General features: G+C 46.9%; 1 protein-coding gene across 2 annotated transcripts in view; it reads right to left on the bottom strand.

Annotated features, from left to right (window-relative positions):
- The window catches only part of HOOK3 (hook microtubule tethering protein 3), an 81,824-nt gene extending 65,845 nt beyond the window's left edge, over positions 1 to 15,979 (bottom strand). For both annotated transcript variants that reach the window (XM_040243266.1, XM_040243267.1), the window contains exons 1-2: positions 15,841 to 15,979; positions 7,338 to 7,423 (exon numbers count right to left, since the gene is read on the bottom strand). In XM_040243266.1, the coding sequence (XP_040099200.1) occupies positions 7,338 to 7,423; positions 15,841 to 15,897 (143 nt within the window). In that variant the 5' untranslated portion in view covers positions 15,898 to 15,979. The remainder of the gene's footprint in view (positions 1 to 7,337; positions 7,424 to 15,840) is intronic.
- Between the last annotated feature and the right edge of the window lie 6 nt (positions 15,980 to 15,985).

Here is a 15,985-nt window from a genome sequence, read left to right as displayed (position 1 = left end):
ACGTTACGGGTGGAGTCTGGCCTCCTGGTAGCCGGTTGGCTACCGCCTGGCATGACATCCTTGGGGGTGTCCACGCTGCTGGCCACGGTAGGTCTTCCAAGAGCCATCTGACGTGTTCGGTCAGTGTCTGTCTGTTCAGCCTCTCTGATCTAGAACCGTTCACCCCTTTCTTGCTGAACAGACCAAGTCAACTGTCCTGCAGAACAGTCCACTTGCTGGATTTGTCTGCCCCTTTCCTTGTGACTTAGTTTCACCTCTTCCTCTGTAGCTCTCTGTAACCTGGAAGTCAGATCTAAAGGCTAGATATAGCAACAGTTTAAAAATGTAGCCATCAGTATCTGCTATGGGTTGGATGTGGGATGTGGAGAAATTGGAGAGGGAGGTTTTAAGGTCTGAGCAGCTCAAGGCCAGCAATGCCAACCACTGAAACGAGAGGACGTCTGACTGAGTGAGTCTGGGTAGAAGGCAGGGCTTAGCTTTAGATGTGATGACTCTGAGATGTCTTTCAGATCCGACCAGAGATGCTGAGCCTAAACCAAGTCTGGCTGCCAGAGGAGAGATTCACGCTGGAGATAAAATCTGAGCATCATCAGGATACGGATGATATTCCAGGCTGTGAGACGAATCATCAAGAGGTGAAGCAAACCAAAGAGAAGGGAAGAGGGGTGAGGCCTGAGTCTAAGGCTCTGCGCCCCAAGGAGGGAGCACAGGAGAGGGAGACCAGCCCAGGAAATGCAGACCACCCAGCGAGACAGGAGAGCAATCTGGCCGGCCACAGCACCCTGGAGGCCAAATACGAGTGAGTGTCACAAGGAAGAAGCAGTAAGCAGATGAGCATCTGTCCCTGGAGCGGTCTCATCGGTCCCGGCGAGGACGGAGAATGGCATCAGCAGCACGCAGATAACTGATGTCCTGAACAAGAGCAGCTCCAACGTGATGGTGGGACACCCTGCCAGAAGTGGATGTGAGAGAGGTTGCGGGGGCGGGGGGGTAGTCTGGGACAGACGCTCTGCTGGGAGGAGGACTGGCGTGCTGGCGGACAGGAGCAGGGTCCTGCGAAGTCTGTTTAAAGACACAGAAGCCTGCTGGTGGATGTGACCCCGCAAAGCAGGGGAGAGGTGGTGGGAGTCAGCACAGGGCCCACAGGGGTGGGCGAGACTGCAGGCCCCAGCCCAGCCTGCAGGCGGCCGCAGGTGGCCACGGGCAGCGAGGTGGCCACACGGATGCTGGCAGCGGCGGTGGTTGGGGGACAGAGTTGGGGATGCCAGGGAGATTTTCCTGTGTGTGTCTCAACCTTCTCAGAAGTATGGTGGCCCCTACCTTGGAAAGTGATCAGAGGAGAGGTAGGGATGCAGTGCTGGGGGTCTGCAGACGGGACAGCAGGAGGCAGCCCCCCAGAAGGAGACGGCAGGGCTGGGGCGGCACTGATACCGGGTGACCAAGGGTTCGTGGCAGGAAACGCAGAATGACGCATCCCAGCATGTCGGTGTTTTTACCAGCCAGGTTCAGCTGCATCACAGACCTAAACATAAGCACTGAAACTATAAAACTTCTAGAGGAAAACACAGAAAATCTTAGTGACCCTGGGTCTGGTAAAGGTTTCTTAATACAGTTTAAAAATCAAAACAAAACAGGTGAACTGAAAGAAAATTATCACTAAATAATAATTATTTAACAATAAAAAGTTCAAAAACATTTGCTCTGCAAAGACACTATTAATAAAGTTAAAAGGGAAGCCTCAGGCTTGGAGAAAATATTTTAAAACCTACATCTGAGAGAAAACATGTATTTAAAATAAAGAACTATAAATTCAATAAGACAGACAATTCAATTAAAAAAATAGGCAAAAGGGGCTTCCCTGCTGGCTCAGTGGTAAAGAATCCATCTGCCAATGCAGGAGACATGGGTTTGATCCCTGGGCCAGGAAGACCCCACATGCTGTGGAGCAACTAAGCCTGTGCGCCACAACTAGTGAGTCTGCACTCTGGAGCCCGGGAGACGCGACTCCTGAGCCCACGGGCCGCAGCGACTGAAGCCGGCAGGCCCCAGAGCCCGTGCCCTGCTACAAGGGAGGTCACCGCGGAGAGAAGCTCAGGCGCCGAAAGAAGAGCACCTCCTGTGCTCCGCAGCGAGAGAAAAGCCTGCGCAGCAGCAAAGACCCAGCACAGCCGATAAATGAATAAAAGTATCAAAAAAAAAAAAAAAAAAAGGGCAGACAGGAGAAGGGACAGAGAAAAGGGAACCCTTCCACACTGCTAGTGGGAATGCAAACTGGAGTGGCCACTATGGCGAGGAGTATGGAGGTTCCTTAAAGAGCTAAAAAAACAGAGCTACCGTATGATCCTGCAATCCCATTCCTGGGTATGTGTCTGGGAAAAAAAAAAATCTAAGTGGAAAAGATACATGCAGCCCAATGTTCATAGCAGCACAATTTATAACAACCAAGACATGGAAGCAATGTGCATGTCCATCAACAGAGGAAAGGATAAAGAAGATGTACATATATACAATGCAGTCTTATTCAGCCATGAGAAGGAAGGAAATAACACCGTTTGCAGCAACATGGGTACAACTAGAGATTATCATACCAAGTGAAGGAAGTCAAAGAGAAAGACAAATACTATATGCTATCACTAATACGTGGAATCTAAAATATGGCACAAGTGAACCTGTCTGTGAAGCAGAAATGGATGCAGAGATGCAAAACAAACCTATGTTTACCAAAGGGGAAGGTAGACGACAGACAAATTAGGAGTTTGGGGTTGCTGCTGCTGAGGCTGCTAAGTCGCTTCAGTCGTGTCCCACTCTGTGCGACCCCATAGACAGCAGCCCACCAGGCTCCCCTGTCCCTGGGATTCTCCAGGCAAGAACACTGGAGTGGGTTGCCATTTCCCTCTCCAATGCAGGAAAGTGAAAAGTGAAAGTGAAGTCGCTCAGTTGTGTCCGACTCTTAGCGACCCCATGGACTGCAGCCTTCCAGGCTCCTCCATCCATGGGATTTTCCAGGCAAGAGTACTGGAGTGGGTTGCCATTGCCTTCTCCAAGGAGTTTGGGGTTAGCAGATATAAATTATATGTAAAATAAAGTCCTGCTGTGTAGCACAGGGACCTATATATAATAAACTATAATAAACTCTGATAGAAAAGTATATTTTAAATATATGTGTATAACTGAATCATCCTGCTGTACTCCAAAAGCTAACACAGCTTTGTGAATCAATTATATTCAGTTTTAAAAAATTTAAAAAAGACTACCACAAACTGTTCACCAAAGGAGATATAGACACGTGTGTATACACACACACACACACACACACACACACACACACAAGAAAAGACGCCCAACGTCACTAGTCATCATATCGAGAGAAATACAAATAAACCCAAGAGTGATGCACCCCTAGAAAGCCACTAGAATGGCTATAAAGAAAAATACCGGCTTCAGCAAGTGTTGCTGAGGCCGCGGGGCAACCGGAAGACTCACACACTGCTTGTGGAAATGTAAATGGTGCACTCACTTTGGAAACAGATTGGCAGCTTCTTAAACATTAAACATACAACCAGTCATTTCACCCTTCCATGGAATTTTGCCCAAGAGAAATGAAAGTGTATGTGCATACAAAGATGGGGACACCAGTGCTCCCAGCACCTGTGATCGACTGGGATGCTAACAGAGCCTCACTATCTGTAACAGCCCAGACTGCAGTAGCCCAGGAGTGGAGGGATGGGCTACAGCGTGCCTGTACAACGGAACACGCGTGCGCTCCAGTGACACGGGCAGCAACACGGATGAATCTCAGATTGCGTTGCGCGAAAAGCAGCCACCACCTCTCCCTCTCAAGGCAAAACATACTATCAGCCTACTTACATAACTCTCTATAAAATGCAAATTAATTGACAAAAAGCAAATCCGTGGTTGCCCTGGGGCGGTGGAAGGGTAGGGGAGGGGGGTGCTGGAAGGAGGAGCTGAGAAAAATCTTTTGAAGTGATTGATATGCTCATTATCTTGACAGTTTCCTGGGCATCTCCATCAGTTAAAAAAAAAAAAAAACCATCAAATTCTACTCTACAAATGTGAGATTCAATGGACGTCACTTTGATTTCAACAAAGCTATTTAAAAAATGAGGGGTAAGCCCTCAGAAGAAATGAGCCAGGGAGACCAGGAAGAGACGAGGAGGAATCTTAAATGTGCATTATTAAGTGAAAGAAGTCAGTCTACATCCTGTGTGACTGGAAAAGCCCAAACAGTGGAGACAATAAGAAGACCCGTGACTGGGGGGTGGGGGGTGACTAGGCAGAGCTCTGGGATTTTCAGGGCAGATGCTATTCTCTGCTCTGTAATGAAACTCAGAGTATACGGCGTGGAGTTAACGCTGCCGTAAACTCGGGGCTGGGTGATGATGATGCTTCCACTCAGGCTCAGCAATGGTAACAAATGTCCCATGTGGTGGGGACTCTGACAGCGGGGGAAGGTCTGTGTGGGGTGCGGCACGGAGCAGGTGGGAACTCATCAGACTGTTGGCTCAGTTTTTAAAAACTTCTCTTATTGTAGTAAAATATACGTATGATTTATCATCCAGACCATTAAGTACGTTCACACCGTTGTCCGACCATCACCACCATCCACCTCCAGAACTTTTTCATCATCTCGTACTGAAACTTTTTTCCACTGAGTTTTGCTGTGAAACTAAAACTACTCCAAAAAACAAAGTCTACTGATTAAAAACAAAAAACAGGGAGAGGTGAACCTACGTGGGCAAACAGCAAGAGGAGGCAGCAACAAGATGCTGGAAGCAGAAAATGACTTACAAGAGGAGAGAGGAAAATAAGTTGTACTAACAATAAGGATACTATGAATATATTTGATAAAATTTCTACTACAACAATAGGAAAGATCCAGGTTTTACTGCTCGGCTCAGACAAATGAAGAGACCTGCCCTTTCTCTGGGCACCCACATTTCACGGGTGTTCCTGGGGTCATCCTGGTCCCTCTGCTGGTAGAAGTTCTGACCAACAGCTGAACATCGAAGGTCTTCATGGTTCATGTACACATGTTCTTCTTACTCCGTATCCTTCCCTGAGTGATGTAATAATCCACACTCATGGCTTCCATTGAGAGACACCCCAATGGACATCTACCTCTTGGACTCTTCTGAATGCGAGCTCTGCTGAGTCGCCTGCCTGCTAACTTCGAAACTTTCACAACTTCCTCTGCAGTGCTTGTTACATTAGCAAGTTTGTTTCCATAGTTATTTAAAAATCCGTTTCTCTGCAGGTTATAAACTCTCGGAACACAATTACCCTGTGGTCTGTGCTTTGCCCTTGTGTCACCAGCGCTGGACACAGAGTAGCTGTTCAGGAAATATCAAACTGACAGAGGAGGAAGCTTCTGCAAAGCTGTATGACGCAATTATTTAAAACAGATAATACAGAACAACATGGATGAGTCATGCAGACATTATGTTGAAATAATCAGGCACAAAACAGTATCAACTGTAAGATTCCACTTGTAAGAAGGATGGTGTGGAACTCAATCATGGCTATCTTGGAGACAAGGGGTTATTGATTACGGAAGGGCACGCGGGGGAACCATCTGGGAGCCTGAAATGTGTTATACAGTTCTGCCTGGGAGGTGGTCACACCGATGTATGCACACATCCATGCATACGCATACAATACATACAAACACACAAAAAATCTGTCACGTTTTTTTGGTATGCTTTTTGCTCTGTGTTATACCACAACAAAGTGAAAAAAGGGATTCCATTTGAGAAAAAAAGAGTGAAATCTTGATGAGAAACACATCTACAAGACTACAGCAAATTAGAACCACCACTGGGCAGAACAGCATGTATGTCATGATCTTGGCTTGGTAAAATAATATGTACAAACAGGCTTTCTCCTGGTTTCTACAATTGAGAGAAATCCTACCCAAAGTAACTTAAACAAAAAACTCATTTACTGACACTGACTTGGGAAGCTCACGTAGCTATGCCCACTTGCCCACAAATAATTCTTACCAAGAATTTGAGTGAAACCCTCGCTATTAGGGCACCACTTAAAGGTGACCATGGAAATCACAAGCCCCTCTTCTCAGCGCTAGAACCAGGGCTGGTCAGGTTTTAGGCAAGCCTCCTGGAGTTCCACCAAAAGGCCTACACGCCTGTGTATCAGGAGGGATGTGCCACGTGAGTGCAGAAGACAGACGGCAAGCTACAGTTCTCAGGCACGGACCCCTAACGTGAAAGGCAGGCAGATTCCCTGAAATGCAGGCGTCTGAGTTGCTTCTCAGACGAGCAGCTCTACACAGCTTCCTGCAAGGCGAGCAACAACAAGACGCCTTCAGTGATGACACTGGTCCTCAACCCAGCTGCAGGAAACCTCAGCAAGTCACAGGCAAATCTCTCACTGTCTCAGGCTTCAGTAGACAACCGTGTCCCCTAGATCATGCCACACCCAATGACATCGTGAATTCACAGGTAACCCTTTACTTGAAAATTCCAAGGTCAAAAGTTCCAGACAACCTAATAATACCAATTTTATCAAAGTGCTTAGAAGGAAAGAACTGGGATTATTTTATATCCTATATCTCAAACGAGTATCTCACTCCTTCCATTAGTCAGTAAACAGAGCACCCGTGATACACACGGAACCAGATCCACCAAGAAGGGCATTTTCAGATGGCTTACTCCAAAACCAGGTACTGTCCTAGGTGCCAGGATACAGCAACGAACAAAAGAAACCTCCCATCTCCAAGTGGAGCTTACGTGTGTGTGTGTGTCTCTGCAGATGTGTGTCTGCGTGTGTGTTTGTGTGTCTCCGCAGACGTGTGTCTGCGAAAGCAGCAGATAACAAATAAACAAGTGAAATACATGGCATATGAGATGGTGCTACCTACCTCTAGAAGCACATAGGAGGTTAACAGGGACACAGAACATGGGGCATGCCTTTCCTTTATTCTATAAAGGAAACATATTTATAAAATATAAAAATATAAGCTTTGCTGATGAGACATCTGGGCAGAGTCCTACAGAAAGAGGAAGCCTCTTAAGAGCATTCTAGAATGGCAAAATTGGGATGCTAACATAAAAATGTCTGCCACACTTGCTGAAAAAACACATGAAGAATTCCAAACCTGCTGGAGTATTGTAACATTGCAGCCTTAACTACCTTGCAGCTGAAATAAGCATGGACCACCAAAACCACATGTGCTGCTCAGTTCTCAGTCTACAGGCAACTCATGTGTCATGCGAACACTTTATTTTTTGGCCCATGTTTTCAATCTAATAAATATCCATGTACATAACACAGAAGAAGATAAAGCGATTTATTCTTACATCTTTTGAAGAACCTGGGCCATCACAACCCCATTCGTTAAATCTTCCACGGTCTGGCATGGCGCGTCCACGTTAAATGTCTGGATCTGGAAAAAGGGGGGGAAAAAAAGAGAGAGAGAGAGAAAAGAAAGATTTCACGGTTAACCATACAGCAGAATTCTCAGGATTCTTTACCTCATCTTGGAGTTGAATACATTTTTAAAAAGCGGAACAGATCTTTCCTTCTCCCCAGCATTAGCCACCCTGAAGGTGGAGCTGGGCCATTTCAGCGGGTTCAAGATCACCCAGGGCATGGGGGGCGCTATGCCTGGATCGACGGGAAGGTTTTCCAGTTTCTGGATGCAAAATGTGAGCTGGCCTTCCTCTCCAAGAGGAGTCCTCATCAGATCAACTGGACTGTCCTCTTCAAAAGCAAGCACAGAAAGGGACAGTGAGAAGAAATTCAAAAGAAAAGAACCTGCTGTGCACTCAAATTCCAGAGGGCCGAAACGGGTGCATCTCTTGCTGATGTGATGGCCAAGAGGAAATCAGAATCTGAACTTTGGAAGGCTCAATGAGAAGAAACTGGCAGGGCCGCCAAGGAAGCAAAAAAGGCTAAGCAAGCATCTAAAAGGGCAGCAATGGCTGCTGCAAAGGCTCCCACGAAGGCAGCCTCTCAGCAGAAGGCTGCGAAGCCTGTGAAGGTTTCTGCTCCCTGAGCTAGTGGAAAACACTAAGCTGGCAGATTGGAGTTTTAAATAAAGATCTGACTATAAAAAAAAAAAAAGGCAGAACAGTAAGAAATGTTTTCCTTATAGGGAATTTCCTGCAGGCTGCACTGCAATTTTTTCCTTTTGGTAAAAGGAACTGTGGCGGATGCTGGCCAGCTTCCCCACATTCAACATCCTCCCTAAGAAAGTCAGGGCACCTGCATTCACTCTGCCAGTGACTGGCTCACAGGCACTCAGGCAAAGACAATCTGGACCAAACGGATGCAGAGAGGCTTACGTGGGCTTCCAGGGAAGGAAAGCCAACCTCCCCTGGTATGAATAAGGATGCTGGAGGCCTCAATGGCCATGAGCAGGCATCTTGTGACTGTTAGGATGTGGCCAACGCAGTAAATGGCAAAGAGGAGGAACAGAAGAATGAGGTCCTGCAGGCCAAAACTGAGCCACCGAACTAAACCTCAGAGTCTCCTGTGATGCGAGATCCATCTCTTCTTTACATCTGGCCAAGCTGAGATTTCTTTCACTCAGAACCAAAGTATCGTGGGGGACTTCCTGGTGGTCCCGGGGTTAAGACTCTGCACGCCCACTGCTGGGGGCACGGGTTTGATCCCTGGTTGGGGAACCAGGATCCTGCATGCTGCAAGGGGCGCAGCCAGAAAAAAGAAAGAACCAAAACAGCTTTATACATATGTAGAAATCACAGCTACAGCTGGGTTGTATCTTCAGTTCACTTTGATTTGAAACATATCATGAATTACCACTAACATGATGTAGCTGAGAATCAGTAGCCACATTTGTTATTTCTGAGCAAGATACCACACTGAGCCAACAATGAGTCTACTCAGTAGCGCAACCAAGACTTGGAAAGAAACAATCTCTGAGAACAGATAAAGGCTGTGCTCTGCAGTTTACAGGTTAGTAAAATCGAAGAGTACGGGCATCAGAGGGTAGAACAGGGAAGAGGGTAAATGGTGGAAGACACAGTTAAAGAAGGAAGCATCATCCTGCAAATCCTCACAAGCCACATTAGGATTTTATCCTCAGAGGAAGGGGAACAGGCAAAGGATTCTAAGCAGGAGAGGGAGGCTGAGCCATCTGCATAATACAAGGATTGCAGCAGCTGCAGTGTGAAGAAAAGCCTGCACGGAGGAGGCAGGGAGGCCTGTGTTAACATAACAGGTTTATATGTTAACACAGTTCAATTCAGTTCGGTCGCTCAGTCGTGTCCAGCTCTTTGCGACCCCACGGACTGCAGCACGCCAGGCTTCTCTGTCCATCACCAACTCCCGGAGCTTGATCACACTCACGTCCATCGAGTTGGTGATGCCATCCAACCATCTCATCCTCTGTGGTCCCCTTCTCCTCTAGCCTTCAATCTTTCTTAGCATCTGGGTCTTTTCCAGTGAGTCAGTTCTTCGCATCAGGTGGCCAAAGTATTGGAGCTTCACCAATGAATATTCTGGACTGATTTCCTTTAGGATAGACTGGTTTGATCTCCTTGCAGTCCAAGGGACTCTCAAGAGTCTTCTCCAACACCACAGTTCAAAAGCATCAATTCTTTGGTGCTCAGCTTTCTTTATGGTTCAACTCTCACATCCATACATGACCACTGGAAAAACCATAGCCTTGACTGCAGCTGAGGTCAAACCAGGTAACGACCATGGAAACACTGCAAATAATGTTCAGGGGACCATCTGCCTTCAATACGTTTTACTCACGGGGTCATATTCTTAGGAGTAAATTTGCTGGACCAAAGTGTACGAACGTTTTAAAGTTTCTGATAAATATTGCCAAGCTGCCCCTGACGAATGCTGCAGCAATCTACTGTCCAACAGTGGGGCAGTGTCCACGTCTCTGTGCCATGCCATCTATCAAATCTTTAAACCAAGAACTATGAACAAGTGCAGTCAGTAGCTTCTCCACATTTTCTGCAAAGTCTGGTGGGTGGAGATGGTTACACAGCGGGAACTAAGGAAATGACTTAAAGGATCGCGTAGTGAGTGTTTGTCTATTTGGGAGAGGTGATGAAAGAGCGCCTGTCAGGGCCCCCAACATTAATCTTATGGGAGGCAGAGGCTCACTATGTTGTTAGTAAATGAATAAATGGACCTGATAAACATCACCTGTAGGAAATAACAGTGAATTTTACTCCACACCCTCACGCGCCCCTCGCCTTCTCAATGATAATGTGGTGGTAACAATGTATTGAATAGTTTAAAAAGAACTAAATATGCACTGTCATACTACAGTTGCTGAATACATCTCTTTCTTGTAGGCTTACAATAAAAAAGAGCAGCGGGTGAGTGCACACCTCACTCATCTTCTGACCCCCAGCCTGACCCAGAAGACCTCTCACTGAACATGCTTGGAAGGTAAACAGTAACTACAGCGACTTCACTGGCAGTCCAGTGGTTAAGGCTCCACGCTTCCAAAGCAGGGGGTACAGGTCTGATCCCTAGTTGGGGAAAAAGGATCCCACCTGCCGCGTGGGCATCCCCCTCCCCTCAAAAAACAAAAGAACTAACTCCATCTCCAGGTTTGCGCTAATCTGCTGGCCGTGTGACCTTGGATATGCCATTTCACCTCTTGTAATACGAGTTTTTCAACCTGGGAATTGGGAAAAATAGCTTCTGGAGGGATGCTTTAAGAATGAATGAGAAAACAAATGCACATTAGGTACCTGTAAAAGCCTTAAGCAATAGTTCCCAGACCTGGGTATACAATGAATCAACTGGGAAGTTGGAGAGGGCTGGGAGTCTATTTTTAACAAGATCATCAAATAATCTTCTGTGCTAGGGCACCGGTTTGGCAGGTGGAGCCCTCTGATTCAAAGCGCTACCAAATGCAAAGGATGAAAGATCAGAAAACTGCCACTAGGCAATCAGAAGAAAAAAACTCAATAAAGCAGGCAATTCAATAATGCAAGTAATTTACTTGTAAGACTGTATCTGTTTCTCTCCTGGGACTTAAAACTATTTTCATTTTAAATTTTAAATGTGGCTTCCAAAAAATTATTTTCTGAGTTGGCTCTTGAGATTTTTTAGCTGCTCGTGAAGATGTCCATCTCTGCCTTGAGATAAAATAATGCAGGTCCCAGACAGACTCTCTCTGTTGAATTCCCTTCAGAGGCGATAAAAATGTTCTTAGAATTAGACAGCAGTGATGGTTGCACAATCTGTGATCACACCACAGAGCACTGAATTGTGCACCTCAAAAGAACTTTGTGGTATGGGTATTTTAATTAAAAAAAAAAAAAATCTGTCACCTACCAGTTCTCGTAAACTCTTGAGTTAACATCTGCAGGGTGTTTCAGGATAGTAGTAGACTAAAATTTAAAGGTAATTGCAGTCAACCACATTAGGGCATGAAACTCTGCCTCAAGGGTCATAACCTCTCTTTTAATTCCAAGAAGCTCTATTAACACCAACTGGAGCTCCACCTCACCACCCCCACAAAATCATGAGAAAGGGAAAGCTCGAGTTCACCTGGAATGACTGTCTCCACAGCAGTGATTCTCAACCGGGGGAGATCTTGCTCCCTATGAGAAATTTCTAGTTGTAACAACTGAGTGGGAGCTATTGGTATCCAGGAGGTACACACCAGGGATGCTACTATTAAACCTCCTACAGGAAGCACAGGGCAGTGCCCACGACGAATGTGATCCAGTCTCGACTGGCCACAATGCTAAGGCTAACAAACCCTGTTCTGGAGCAGTGGTTCTCAGCATGGGGGCTCAGGTCACTAACAGCACCACCTGGAAACCTGCTGGAAATGCAGAGTAGCAGATACTAGCCCAGCCCTCCTGAATTACAGGCTCTGGAATCTGGACCACGCAACCAGTAGTTCGACAAGCCCTGCAATTATGTTGATCCATACTAAATGCATAGGAAACACTTCTCAGTGTCACCCTGAATACAATCTGAACACAGGTGAAGTTCCTCATCCAAAGTTACCCACAGCTAGTATGCAACCAAGTCAGGATTTGAAGCCAGGTGGTCAAATTTCAGAACCTATACTCTAAACAGGTTAAACTGGCCCTCTACTTAGGAAAAAAGAAAATAAGAAAATTAAAGCTTTTAAAAACTATGTCTTTTTGTACAGCTGACTCCTTTATTCCTCCAGTAGAGGACACCAATGGTAAGTAGAACAGAGTTAGAAGGGCAGAGCGAGTGGAATGGGGGAGAGATCACCACAGAAACACACCCTTCCTAACTGTAAGCACCAGTGCGCGGTTTCACAGGCCACTGCATACGAAAACACAAGGGTGTGTGGATGTCACTGTGTGGGGATGGTTCCTGCTCCACTTAAGCTTCCTGCCATTAATTGGGGGCGTTCCTGACTCTTTCTAGTTTCTCAGTCTCTTAACCCTAGGAAAGAGCAATCGTTTCTTGCACTGGTTGAGAAAGGAGGCCTGACAGGTGTACTACGTAGGGCAGACTTTTTCTAACAGGTAAGAGTGCATTTTGACTCCGAGGGTGGGAAGACAGGGAGAGTGGAAATTTTCCAGCACGTCCTGCTGAACTCGCTTGGTGCATCCACTTTGATTCGGAATTTAAGCTTCAACTATTTTCCCTAGGTAGGATGATACTTTGTCTCTTAACAAACATTGCTCTTTCAACAAAAGTGTGGAACCTATGGTTCTGGGACTAACCTCTCTGATACAACAGTGAATTCAGCCAGCATTTGGGGCAATCAGACGTCCCACAGAAATGAATTCTGTACAGGTGACTACAGTTATCCTTTCAAGTGCCTTGATGCTATTCAGTTCAATTCAGTCGCTCAGGCATCTCCGACTCTGCAACCCCATGAATCGAAGCACGTCAGGCCTCCCCGTCCATCACCAGCTCCCGGAGTTCACTCAAACTCATGTCCATTGAGTCGGTGATGCCATCCAGCCATCTCATCCTCTGTCGTCCCTTTCTCCTCCTGCCTTCAATCCCTCCCAGCATCAGAGTCTTTTCCAATGAGTCAACTCTTCTCATGAGGTGGCCAAAGTATTGGATTTTCAGCCTCAGCATCAATCCTTCCAATGAACACCCAGGAGTGGTCTCCTTCAGGATGGACTGGCTGGATCTCCTTGCAGTCCAAGGGACTCTCAAGAGTCTTCTCCAATACCACCGTTCAAAAGCATCAATTCTTCGGCGCTCAGCTTTCTTCACAGTCCAACTCTCACATCTACACGTGACCACTGGAAAAACCATAGCCTTGACTAGACGGACCTTCGTTGGCAAAGTAACGTCTATGCTTTTGAATATGCTATCTAGGTTGGTCATAACTTTCCTTCCAAGGAGTAAGCATCTTTTAATTTCATGGCTGCAATCACCATCTGCAGTGATTTTGGAGCCCCCCAAAATAAAGTCTGACACTGTTTCCACTGTTTCTCCATCTATTTCCCATGAAGTGATGGGACCAGATGCCATGATCTTAGTTTTGTGCATTAGTTCAACTATTTCTGGTGGAAGAACTTCTAATATGTACTATATACCTCTAGTCTCAATCTAAATGCTGCAGAGTGAAAATAAGCTCTTATTTGATATTCGGGACCATAGTTACAATCTTCAGTGATTGAATGTGGACGCTGTAGCCATATATGAAGCTCAAGGACTGAATGACCTAGGCTGAACTTCCAGCTCTCGGGTCTTCTGTGTCACTGACAACAACTGCCTGCATCTTGCTGAGCGGGGCAGTTACCTTTCCACCTGCTGTGTGCAGAGCAATTGCACAACCAGGTTGGCTAGAACTTCATACAAAATAGAGCAAATTATTTCAAATGTGGGGGGCGGTCTTTTCTGGGGAATGTACAGTATACATTTTCTTTCCTCACTTTTCATTTTGGAATTGTCTTTGGCAGTAATCCGGCCTTCAGACAGGAGCGGAGCTACTGGAGTAAATGCACATTTTCAGCCACTTCAGACATTTTCCACATTTGTAATAACAACTAGAAGGACAAACCCAGCGTTTAAAACTCAACTTTACTTGGAAAGGATTCAACCATACAACGTTTTCAAATGTTTCCAAGTCGTACAATTGATTATCTTTGTTTGGACTCGGCCCTCCAGTTTTGTCATTGATAATCTCTTATCTTCCCTCTAGAAACTTTCCTTGATGAGCCTTCCAGTGAAATTTCAAAAAGGCCGTTTTCTACAAAGCCGGATCCCTTGACCACTCTGGAGCTGATCACCTTGATGATCTCTATTTTCTTAACAACTTACCAGATTTTAAACAGATGCTGCCACGATGTACCCCTTCAAGCTTCCCTCTGTGGTTCTTCCTCTGCTACTTTTCTTAGCACTTCTCACCCAAATCACTGCACTGATCACCGCCTTTGGACAGATACCCTTCAAACACACCTTTTCTCTGTGACTTGTCTTTCCAAACTTTAAACAATGTAGCCCTACTTCAGATTTAATACCTTTCTTCATCTTGGCCCTCTTGGCTTTTTTCTTTCTAGCACCGAGGGAGGTACAGACCAAAAATGCTCATTTTCAGATCCTCCACCTTCTGTTTACAACTTCTGCCAAATCCAGTCCTTCCACAAAATCAAAGAATGTGGTGATTCTTTCCTTTATCTCTGTCCTCCCAGTCAAACTCTGGCCACATTATACACCTTATCAGCTTTGTCTCTGCCCTAAAATACAGCCGTGAAACCCATTTCCCCATGTGAAGTTGCACCTCACTCTAGCTGTAAGCTGTGCGTGAACTATATACTACTGCAAACAATCTGAAATTCCAAGAACAGCCTCATGCAAAAGTCACTGAACAGAACCCTCTATCGCAGTACATACTGTTTCAGAAAACACAACTTGATCTGTGACGAAAGACAAATTATGACAATCTCAGACGATTTTCACTACATTTGTTACAACCAGCCTAGGGTAGTGCCCCAGTAACCCTTCTGCTCAAAGGTCCCCACGTAGGAGACTCAAGTTCATCCAAGAATCCAAGCTCATCACCCAAGGCACCGCTAAATATAATCCGTTTGGCATCTGTTTCTTACTTTGAGCGTTAATACATATGCTGTAGTAACCTCCATAAATATGTTAGTGCTTCTTCTAAAAGTGATACTAAAAGTGATATTTAACGTTTTTTAGCAGTGAGTGAAACGAAATCTTCCCCAAAAGAAGTACCGGGTTTATCCCGTGGCTCTGCAGATACACACACACACACACACACACACACCCAACGCACGCACAACCCAGGTACTGACACCACACTTAAGAGAAACACACAAGTTTGGGTGTTAATGTCCAGCTGTAGAAAAGGCTGCTACAGGCACGGTTTTTGGCGTGAGAACGCAACACCTTTATAGGCACATGTAAGAATTTTCATCAACATTTAATAATTGAAAATTGAGAATGCCACAGCGTGGCGCTCACCCCCACCCCTCCGCAAATGTCGACTCCCACTACTGACGCCCAGATCCCCCAGCCTTGCGGATTTATTTCCATCCCAAGCACCTTCCCCGGGCACCTCTCCCTTCCTCCCGGATGCCCGGAATGGGCCTCCGTGGAAGCCCCCCTGCCCGCCTCCCCGCGCGGCTCCCCCCGCCCCGCCCCGCCCGGGGCTGCGCCGTCCTGCCAGCGTGACAACAAAGGCGGGAGCTTCGGGCCGGGGTCCTGGGAGCCCCCCCACCCCCCGTCCCCGCGGCGGCCCCCGGCCTCCGCCCAGCACCGGGGGCCCCCGCGCCCCGGATGTGACGGCAGCGCCGGCCGGGCGCGGGGTGGGGGGGTGGGGGACCCCGGGACGGCGGCCTGGCGGAGGTCGGGGCCCCCCTCCGGAGCGCGTCGCCCACCTACCCAAGTGAGGAGGCTCTCGCACAGCTCCGCCCGCTCCAGGGTCTCCACGTTGAACATCTTCCCGCCGCGGCTCCGGCCGCCCCGCCCCGCCTGAAGGCCCGCGGCGCGGCCCGGGCTGCGTCCTCCGCGCGGCCGCCGACTCCGC

This window comes from Oryx dammah, unplaced genomic scaffold (genome assembly GCF_014754425.2).
Source record: "Oryx dammah isolate SB20612 unplaced genomic scaffold, SCBI_Odam_1.1 HiC_scaffold_7, whole genome shotgun sequence".
NCBI classification, from domain to species: Eukaryota; Metazoa; Chordata; class Mammalia; order Artiodactyla; family Bovidae; genus Oryx; species Oryx dammah.
Note: the sequence above shows the minus strand (reverse complement) of the source record. Positions and strands in the feature narration are given on the sequence as shown.